This window comes from Nanorana parkeri, unplaced genomic scaffold (genome assembly GCF_000935625.1).
Source record: "Nanorana parkeri isolate BGI_ZX_2015 unplaced genomic scaffold, ASM93562v1 scaffold555, whole genome shotgun sequence".
Classification (NCBI taxonomy): domain Eukaryota; kingdom Metazoa; phylum Chordata; class Amphibia; order Anura; family Dicroglossidae; genus Nanorana; species Nanorana parkeri.
Genome location: NW_017306823.1, coordinates 931,947 through 943,085, shown reverse-complemented (window position 1 = coordinate 943,085; position 11,139 = coordinate 931,947). Strand labels below are relative to the sequence as shown.

Below are 11,139 nucleotides of genomic sequence, written 5' to 3'. Positions count from 1 at the left end.
ACACTAAGGCCCCCCCAAGCCGCCCCCCCCCCCATTTGTCTCGGAACAGTTTTCCATTGAGCTGGCACAAAGGAGGAAAATTGCAGGACACACCTGTCTGTGTCTCTCATCTGTGTTGAGTCCGATGTTTGAATACCTTGACTTTTTCTGCAAAAAACAGAAAATATCAATGTTAAAAGCACACCTTAAGGGGGAGAAAGATGTGGAGGGAAAAGAGGCAAAGAGGATCGTGAGTGAGACGACAGCAAGGAGCAAAGAGAGAGAGGAAAGAGAAAGCAAGAGGGAAAAGAGTATGAGGAGTAAAACAAGGGGAGTTAGAGGAGGAGATGGTTAGAGATGAGGGAATTAACAGAGGGAAAAGGCGAGTTTGGAGAGAAAAAAAGTGACAGACAAAGGAGGTGGAATTGAGATCATGGGTAAAACATACTGACAACACAAACACAGAAGAGACAGCACAGAAAAGGACACATGCAGACAAGGGACAGTAAAGGAAGTTCAGTAAAGAGCAAGATCAGAAAATGGGGCAAAGACGCACAATTGGGCAATGGAGATAAACACCTGTAGACTAAAAAACACACACACATACCAAAATAAAAAAAGTAAAGATTCACCTCCACATTACTACTACAGGAGGAAAGTTCACTAAACAAGAAAGTTCACAGAGAAAGGCTTCAACAAGCTTTAAGAAAATAAAACCCCACATTACCTCTCGGGTTGATGATCTGTCTTGGATACCCACTGTGCTCCTCTTTAGCGGAGTATTATTGTGAGACATCTACAGGCGAATAAGCACAAACCATATTTTTACTACACACATACATACACTGAGAGAAAAATACACATACACACACACACACATGGATTGCATTGAAACTTACTTGAAATTATATGTGAGCAAGTGGAAAATAAAAAGCACTTCAGTTATATATTTTTTTAAAGATACCTTTTTAGCAGCACTTTTCACATCATCCAGCTCACACTTGGGGTTAGGGCTGTCAATCTGCAGATGGAATGACAGGAAACATTAGTACAGTCAGGCTTCAGAAATGACACATGGGTAAGAACACTAAAGGTTTCATAAAAAGAACGCTAAAAGGTATCCTGCAAAGACCCCACCCACTTCAATCACCTGAATGAGCAGCTTCAATAAGTCAAGTCCAGCTTTGTGCTGTCATTGTCTCATGCAGGTAGATACACAGAAAACTACCATAATTCAAGCTTCCAAGACCCACAATGCATTTTAGCCAGAAGTTAAATTACAAAACTAGGAGGTACACAAGCTGCAAAAATTGGATATTTGTACTTACCTAAAAATCCTTTTCTTGGTAAAGAACAAAGCATTCAGTTGGGCTATACTGATGCCTACAAGAGGATCTGAACACTGGCAAACAATAAAAAAAAAGACAGTGACCATCCTGCTATTACCTCTCCCACTCCCAGCAATGTCTCAGTTTTGTAACTAGTGTAGACCAAAAACTCATACGGCAGGACTTATTGTCCATCAATTAACTTCCTAGAAACGGAATTTTACATTGAGTACAAAAATCCTATTTTCATTCTCGTTCAGGCCTGGTGCAGATCTTTGTGATCCGACCCCATTGATCTCAATGGGGTGACATCCGCACGGCAATCGCAGAAAAAAGCTCTCACTATTGCTCTCATTTCGAAACATTTTTTGAATTTTCACTTAGTTAATTTGATTTTTAAAACTGTTTTATTTTTATTTTTTTAAACTTTACTTTAATTTCTATCACATAGGAGGGCTTACAAGCCACCCATGTGATAGCATAATGGCAGTGACAGGTACTCTTTAAGGTGATTCTGGGGGTCCAAAAGACCCCTAGCATTACCTTTTATATTCTCAATAAGCTATTGAAGTCCAGCTTGTGCTGAATGGCGGTGGATTCAGCACAAGCGGTGGCGGTGGATTTCTAGTGCTTCTTGAAGCATGCTAACGCTATCATTCGGATCTAAAAAAGCGTTGGAGAGCCTCTCTGTCGCCCGAACTCAAAACAAAAACACTTTCACAAAATGTAAGCCCTTTTTGTGGTGAGAGAGAGTTCTTGAAACTTCTTTTTCCCCCAATCAATGGATCCAGGCTATTACTTCCACAATTAAAGCTACTAAATGTGTAGATCTGTGGAATCTCTATTATAAAGTGATGCTCTGATGGTACTATACCCCCCAGCATTTGGCTAAGATGTATCCATCTTCCTCTCCCCTGTGCTGGAGAGGTTGCGGACAGAAGGGGAATCTGTACCATATTATGTGAGATTGTAGATCCTTGAAAAGCTTTTGGTGTGCAGTTCAATAGAATTTCATCCATCACAGGAATACTCAGATCCCCTAATCCTGCTCTGGCTATGCTTTCCCTTGGTATTGATATTTTCTCAACTTCAGTTCGCTATATAGATGTCCAAGTTTTGCTGGCAGCTAAATTAACTATAGTTAGACATTGGAAAAGCACTGATGCCCCACCCATATTCAAAACCTTTTCGATTGTTAGACTCCATCATCAATATGAGAGGATTATGTCCTTTAGAGATGGTACAGTAAAGAGTTTTGATACCAAGTAGAAAAATGGAGTCCTTTAGTCTTTCTCTAGTTAACCCTGTAATGTATTTTATGGTGCTCTCTTGTAGCTTGGTACGCTTGGCTTAGTACTGTGTTGCTTCTTCTAAACCAATATGTGTTGAATATTTTATCTGTTCTGAAACAGTTTCTATCTTTTGTTTTCTTGGATTGTTATGTAGCAATTCTCTTTTGTTTTTTGAAATCCTTTAATAAAAGTGTATTGAAATTAAAGAGCTGTGACATGAGAGAGGGAGCAATAAAAACCTCATAACAGCCTCCATGCTGCTAGTGTGAATAAAGATTCTTTACAAAAGTAGAAGGCTGGACTTTAACAGTACCACAGTGCAAATAATTGTACAAAATATGTATATATATTCTTAACCACACATTATATTATAAAGAAAAAAAGATATTTCTGTAACAGGTGCTGAGGATTCAGTTGAGTGAGGGTGACTTACAACATGGGTATGGAAATTTTTTTAAAAAACGACTTGTCCAAAGGCTAAAGCGTGGGCCAAATCGACTTGTACTTCATGACAATCTACTTGTCCCAATACAAAAAAAATAGTTTTAATCAAAACTAAGGATGCACCAATACCGTTTTTTCGGTATCAAGTACAGATTTGTTTGCTTTCATATCTCGCCGACACTGAATACTAATACCGGTGCTTCCGCTGGCATGGAGCAGGCTTCCCTGGTAATCAGGAAGCCGGGCAGCGGGTAATGACATCCCGCCCAGGTTCCTGATTGCCAGGGAAGCCAGCTCCATGTTGTTTGGCCTGCTTGATTGTGATTGGCTGGGTAATGACCTGCTTGACCGGGAAACTGGCTCGATGCTGATTGGCCAGGAAGCTGACTTTCCAGCCAATCAGCAAGGAGCCGGCTTCCCGGCCAATCAGAAAACCAGGAGGCGGTTCATTACTTGCCGCACGGCTTCCTGATTGCACGGGCTGGCTCCATGTTCCCCTATGGCCCTCCCAGTCAGAGGAAATTTTCATATGGACGTAAGTTCCAATATCGGGGAAGGTATCGGAGCATTTGGGTGAGTACGAGTACTCGCCCAAATACTCGGTATCGGCACTGATACTAGTATCGGTGCACCCCTAATCAAAACATATTTGACTGTGCTAAATAGCGCTTCTCACTGGTCAGCGCAGTCATCTGACCACGTTGACCAATGAGTGCTTGCAATTTGCCAGCGAAATTCAAAATGCATAGGGGAGGACTGCGCTGGACAGCAGTACGGGGGACAGATAGTACACCCATACTGGCGGAGGGGAGGGATTGTTCGCCGAAAGGTAAGTATTGCCAGGGGGGTGACGGTTTGGGAGAGACGGGGCCAGATTTCATCGGGTAATTTTTATTTTTCCATATTACCTGAGAAAATGAACTTACCCTTTAATGCACATTGTGTGTGTGTGTGTGTAAGAGAATTCTGGCTACCACCATGGAATGGCAGCTGCAATCTCAAAGCACATGCAGAATGTCCTACGCATGCGTTTATTTGCATGCAGATGACGGGGGCAGCAGGGTTTCATTTTTATTTTTTACTTTTTCATATCTTTATATATTTTATTCACTTTTTAAATTTTCTTAACATTTTTATTTATTTACTTTTACCACTTAATGTTCTTCCTATCACATAGGGGATTAAAATCCCTTATGTGATAGTTTGGAGGTGACAGGTTCTCTTTATGGAACCTGCGCTCCAACACAAAACAGCTGTTCTGTGTAGTTCCTGACAGCCGAGACAGGTGGCGCTGTGATTACAACGCCACGGTCTTAGAGAACACACAGAGAGCCCGTAGAGCAGATGTTCTTCGCCTGCTCTACGGGCTCTATGGCAGGAGAGCGGGGGACCCCGAAAACTACGGCGGGGGGTGCGGGCAGAAACGATAGCACATTCAGCTCTGCTTGTCTGGAGCCGGGCTAAATGTACAAAAAAACTACTCGCCCGGCGCCCGAAACTGCATGTCCCGGGCGTCGGGCGATATGAATTCCACACCCTTGCATACAATAATCATTTGTCATCCAGCTGCACCCACCACAGATTAAACCATGGGGACCTCCCAGAGGCAAGTGCAGGGGCACTAGATGGAAGGGTGGCCATACCAGTAGCCCACTCGTGAAAATTCACCAGATGCTGAAGGCCGATATTGGCCCTTTCAATTTTTTAATCGGATCGCGCTTGTGGGGTCCTGAAGCAGCCTTCCGGGGAACTGGCAGTAGCTGTCTTTGACAATGCCTGCCAGGTCCCACATTTCCTCCTCCTGATTCCTGGTCCAGGTACTGCTCGAGGCAGCCCCACACCACGAATACAGTCTTGGAACGGCGGAGCTCACTACGCGCCCGTAGAGCAGGCTCAGCACAGCACCTGTGAGCGTGGAGAGACGCACTATGCCGTGCTGGAGAGACCCATTGGGCAGCCCTGATGACATCTATACGCAGCCCTGGAGAGACTCATTGGCAGCCTGGTGGAATCTGGACGCAGCCCGGGGAGATCTGAACACAGCCTGGGGAGATCTGAACGCAGCCCTGGTGAGATCTGGACGCAGCCTGGTGACATCTGGAGGCAGCCTGGTGACATCTGGAGGCAGCCTGGTCACATCTGGAGGCAGCCTGGTCACATCTGGAGGCAGCCTGGTGACATCTGGAGGCAGCCTGGTGAGATCTGAACGCAGCCTGGTGGGATCTGGACGCAGCCTGGTGGGATCGGGACGCAGCCTGGTGGGATCTGGAAGCAGCCTGGTGAGATCTGGACGCAGCCTGGTGAGATCTGGACGCAGCCTGGTGAGATCTGGACGCAGCCTGGTGAGATCTGGACGCAGCCTGGTGAGATCTGGACGCAGCCTGGTGAGATCTGGACGCAGCCTGGTGAGATCTGGACGCAGCCTGGTGAGATCTGGACGCAGCCTGGTGAGATCTGGACGCAGCCTGGTGAGATCTGGACGCAGCCTGGTGAGATCTGGACGCAGCCTGGTGAGATCTGGACGCAGCCTGGTGAGATCTGGACGCAGCCTGGTGAGATCTGGACGCAGCCTGGTGAGATCTGGACGCAGCCTGGTGAGATCTGGACGCAGCCTGGTGAGATCTGGACGCAGCCTGGTGAGATCTGGACGCAGCCTGGTGAGATCTGGACGCAGCCTGGTGGGATCGGGACGCAGCCTGGTGGGATCTGGAAGCAGCCTGGGGAGATCTGGACGCAGCCTGGTGGGATCTGGACGCAGCCTGGTGACATCTGGAGGCAGCCTGGTGACATCTGGAGGCAGCCTGGTGACATCTGGAGGCAGCCTGGTGAGGTCTGAACGCAGCCTGGTGGGATCTGGACGCAGCCTGGTGACATCTGGACGCAGCCTGGTGGTATCTGGACGCAGCCTGGTGGTATCTGGACGCAGCCTGGTGGTATCTGGACGCAGCCTGGTGGTATCTGGACGCAGCCTGTTGGGATCTGGACGCAGCCTGGTGGGATCTGGACTACATATGTCACCAGGCTGCGCACAGATTCTGTACGCAACCTGGTGAGATCTGTATGCAGCCTGGTGGGATCTGAAGTCCAGATGTCACCAGGCTGTGTCCGGCTGTGTCCAGATTCTGAACGCAATCTGCTGAGATCTGTATTTAGCTCTGGTGAGATCTGTATGCAGCCCTGGTAACATCTGGACTCAGCCTAGTGAGATCTGGACGCAGCCTGGCGAGATTTGGACGCAGTCTGACGGGATCTGTACTACATATGTCACCAAGCTGCGTACAGATCTCACCAGGCTGCATACAGATTCTGTACGCAGCCTGGTGGGTTTAGTGTCATTCTAGATTGATAGGAAATATAGATACATATTAAATGTATAAAAGGTAATTACCTTTATCCAATATAAAGATAAATGTAGGTCTATGGCACTTTCCTTTTAGGCAATTATTGATCAATCAGACGATGTAACAGGTTGGTTGTACTAATCTCAAAATGACTTCCTAATTATAGGTAGAAATGTTCAATGTCAGTATATCACATGAATTCTATAAACAGATCCCCAATATGACAAAAGGCGATATCTGCCTTAAAGTGACCATAAATTCAGGAGTTAAATCTCAAAAATGCATTCAACTACCTTAACTATTAACAAGAATATAGCTTTTTTTGTGCATCACTCAGTTATCGGTCCTGAAATCATCTCTGAATTGGTGCTGAGACTGTCCTTCTGGAGGGTGGCTACTTCTGTTCCCCATGGTCCCTGTGTGTGTTGTAAACTAGTCATCGCTCTAATCTCGCTCCCATGATGGACTCTAATTTCAATGCACACTAGTAAATTAAATGTGAGATTATAGTCCATGAGCTTGGTGTGGTTTAAAATTAAACAAAAATAGAATGAATCATAAATAATGACTGATCAAAAAAAAGGTTAAGGTCGCCCTATGTATACATTACAAAGGCTCATTGTAATAGACGATGCCAGCCCTAAGGAGGTGCAGTATGGAGAGCCTACCCTCCCAACTCCACCATTAATCACTGGGCAAAGCACCAGCCAGTGAACCACATCATCACTGTGTAGAACCAACCCAGAGAGGCATGGGAAAAGCAGGGGTACAGAGGTATAGTGCCAGCCCCAGATGCCAGTGTATTGGGCTCTGCTGCCACGGACATATCATTTACAGCCATTGCAGCAAAAGGGTTAAATTAAAGGCACTGCAACTAAGAGTGTGCATGAATGCAGATAATTCCTGGGACAACCCCATCTAAATGATGAGGATATCGTCTATGCACCTGTGCCACTGTGCCTGCGCGGTGTAGATAGTCTTACGTCACATGTATCTTTGCATTGCATGGCATCAGCTGAGGTCCACAACGTTCAGTAACATGATGATTATACAGATTATAAATGATTATGTATTGATATTTGTCATGATGTACAATCACAGTGTCTTGTATTATATGTTACCATAGCTTATCTCAATATCTTAGATTTGTCATCTACCAGTTGTGCCACTAGATACCACCGTGTGTGATTCCTCTATTTGAATAAGTGTATGGTCGCTAGGTATTTCAAGCATAGCTTTTTGCCCCTTTAAGTTGTTTGATGTGAGCAGTAGTGTCCGGCCAACTATCCACTTGCCTCCAGGGCTGGAGCTGTACCTCCCTACCTGGGAAGTAATTTCAACATTACTACAACCAACCTGTTATATTGGCCGATCCCCTGGAAGGACAGTGCCTTAGACTAACATTTATCCTTATATTGGACCAGCGTAATTACCTTTATACATTAAATTTGTATCTATATTTCCTCTCTCTTCCTCTCTCTCCTGTGACAGTGTGTCAGAGAGGAGAGTGAGTGCAAACACTCAGCGATCAGTGTTTGTGCATAATTGAGGACAGAGTATGGTTACTATATCCTCAATTATGAATGAATGGGAGTGATCTACATCACCTCCTGTTCATTCATAGTTGTAGTTATAGTAAACATACTCTGTCCTCATGTTATGAAGGAACAGAAACACTCATAGAGGATAACAGGGGATACAGAAAAAGAGATTTAGGACTTTGTGCCCTCAATCTCTTTTTATATTTTAAAAGGGAAATATCAGGGGTCTGTTTAGACCCCTGATATTTCCCCGAATGCCCTAAATGTAAAGTAAAAAATAAAAATATTTTATAAAAAATGAAAAAGTTTCTAAAAAAATAAATAAAATATTGAAATTTTAAAAAAAAGTTAAAATAAAAAAACATTTTCAGTTTCGGCCTGACATTTGTTTTAAATTTTGGTTTCGTTTCAGTTTTGAAATTGTCATTTCTGTGCACCTTTAGTATAATGCAACGCGATTTCCTGTAGCTGTTTATCAAATCCAAATTTTCACAAATGAAAAATACGCTCAAATGAATTTTAGAGCACACAAACACAATATAATGATTTATTGGCAAAATATAAAAGATGAGGTTGTGTTGGGTAAATGGATACCAAACGTGTCAAGCCTTGTGTGTGCCCATGAAAGCCTTGTGTGTGCCCATGAAAGCCTTGTGTGTGCCCGTGAAAGCCTTGTGTGTGCCCATGAAAGCCTTGTGTGTGCCCATGAAATGGTGAAAAACAACAGCAACCAAAATTGTCCATCAATTGCTTCATCACTTTAGAGTTAACTGAGAATGATGGTCCCAGAATTATTACTCTCACGCGACTGTGCACAGCGATAGCTAATATGTGTGGTGCAATTGTGGTTATGTAGACATGTGTACCTGACGCTTGTGTTTACATTCATACGTGTGTACGTGGGGGCTTTAGAAAAAATGTTGCTTTTTTAACTTTAAAAAAACTTTTTTTTTTCCTTTTTATAATGTATTGCTATCACAAGGGGGCTGATAAACACCCTATGTGATAGCATAGTGCAGGTGACAGGTTCTCTTTAAGAAGACACCAGGTCTATTAGAACCCTAATGTCACGTCTGAACTCTATTGAAGCTGACCAAGCAAAGATCGTACTCAGTCAGCTTCTTCTACAGCCTATAATGCCAGAGATTGACAGAGCTTCTTCACAGGGTAGATCAGCAAATACATGTTTGCTCATCTTCCACCGGTCTCCATCATGAAAGCCGCCATGCCGAGCCCAAGCCTGAGACACATGGCGTGGGGAGCAGTCAGGTAGCACCTCAGCTGTAGAAGTGACTGAGCGGCTTTATAGCCAAAATCACACCTACAAGAAAGCAGACAGCCTGCAGAGAAGGTTAACAGGCCAGAAGTCTATTTACATGTAGACGCTGCTGCCGGCTTAACCCTGACAACCCCAGCAGTGAAAGGGTTAAAGTATATCCTTAGGGAATAATTAAGAACTCTGTCAAGTTTGTATTGCTATGTAGATAGATGGTGTGCGGAGCTAAATTAGATAGATGTCTCAGTTACATACATCACCACATGGAGGGAAGGAATTACCCTTAGACAGCATTTCCAGGAGTAGAGCTGAGGAAGGACTCATGTCTTAGGTAAAGGAGGCAGGAGAAAAGCGGTGGTCACTGCTGCATGCAAAAGGGGTCCCCAAAACATTGCACACCTTATGTGGTGGCAAATAAATATCTAATCTCTGTTCAGCTATACATGGTGTGTTGCTATTGTGTGGCCCTCTGCCAGGGGTTCATTTATATAAGTTCCACCCAGATGCCATTCGCATGGCACTAGCCCCCCTACATGGCATTGGCGAGTATAGGAATGCCTTATCCTCATCGGCACCATCTAGGGCAGGGGTAGGCAACTTTGGCTCTCCAGATGTGCTGAAACTACAAATCCCATAAGGCAATACAAGCCACAAGCATGACTCCCAGAGGCAGAAGCATGATGGGATTTGTAGTTTCAGCACAGCTGGAGAGCCAAGGTTGCCTACCCCTGATCTAGGGGCACTACTGCCCTCTGCATGGGTGGGACTTTTAGAAATGAACCCCAAAGTGATAGCAGCCACACTTGAGGCCAGTTAATCTTCACCGCTCTGCACACTGTGCTTTATGTTACATGAAAAGATGAAGGTGGGGCACGTATGAAAGCTTTGCCCTGAGCCCACCAATGTCCCTGCATTTATAACTGTGGTCCACGCCTGCAGAAAGCGTGTGTCCGTCAGGAGCCTGTGTGAAGGGGTAAATTGGGAGCATGAAGGCAGGAATAATGATGAGGCAAGCACACATTTACATCCGTACGGAGATATGTGATTGTCTTTACACCTATGATTAGTCACCATTGTTTACAACATCATTATGACATCAGATGTCAGGTTCACCTTTCTTTCTGCTATTTTCTGATTGGTGGAGCTCTTCTTTAAATATTTGCTCATTGCACTTATCACGTGCTTGATAAAGTTCTCAAAATGTTGCACTGACATTGTTTGTGATGCAATCGCTTCAAGAAACATTTGGATTATGGATCCATTGTGTTCTGGAGATGTATGTTCGTATCAGGGTGACAACCCAGAACCTCAATAAGAGAGGGATAGAATGTTGTCACCCTGTTGCAGTAAGTGCCTGAAATGGCAGGATCGCCAAATGTTATTCAAACACAAGCTGCAGATGTAGACACTGAGATTTGACTGAATGGGATTACAAACAGTTGAAGCGGCTGCTGTGTTCACATTAGCTTGTACAATGAAGAAAGAAGTCTACGTCCAGGAGAGCCTTCTCCCTATTGCTACGAACACTGCACTGGCCACCAGCATACCGCACCTTTTTCCCCATTCCCAACCATAGGAAAGGGCGAACAACTCACCATCATACGCCACTCTCCATAGACCTGTCTCTTATTCTCGCCATAAACAGCACTGACAGAGGTGAAGCTCCGCCTCTTCCTTTGCTGCCGCTACATCACTTCCGGGCCTTGAACCCACGCGACTTTAGCGCAGATCGTTCAGGTGGCGCTCTGGCGGCTGTCGCACAGGACGTTGTGAGCAGGCCGGGGGTGGCGGCGGCGGGTGAGGGAGGTGAGTGTGCGGGTCATGCTGCGGGGAGGGGGAATGCGATCCTGAGCTTTGGGATGAAAGTTCTGCTGTGTCCTCAGTGTGTATGTCAGCTCCCTCCACCTGGCCTGGTCCAGGGAGACTACCCCTGGGGGG

At 45.1% G+C, this 11,139-nt stretch overlaps 2 protein-coding genes across 2 annotated transcripts in view; one reads left to right on the top strand and one right to left on the bottom strand.

Moving 5' to 3' along the window:
* The window catches only part of LOC108791499, an 11,765-nt gene extending 6,753 nt beyond the window's left edge, over positions 1-5,012 (bottom strand). The window contains exons 1-4 of the mRNA XM_018562005.1: positions 4,761-5,012; positions 944-1,000; positions 707-775; positions 94-147 (exon numbers count right to left, since the gene is read on the bottom strand). Coding sequence (XP_018417507.1) covers positions 94-147; positions 707-775; positions 944-1,000; positions 4,761-5,012 — 432 coding nt within the window. The remainder of the gene's footprint in view (positions 1-93; positions 148-706; positions 776-943; positions 1,001-4,760) is intronic.
* A 5,951-nt stretch (positions 5,013-10,963) lies between these two features.
* Positions 10,964-11,139, top strand: part of SLC39A10 (solute carrier family 39 member 10) — a 34,831-nt gene continuing 34,655 nt past the window's right edge. The window contains exon 1 of the mRNA XM_018562006.1: positions 10,964-11,007. The gene's annotated coding sequence lies outside the window, so the exon portion shown is untranslated. The remainder of the gene's footprint in view (positions 11,008-11,139) is intronic.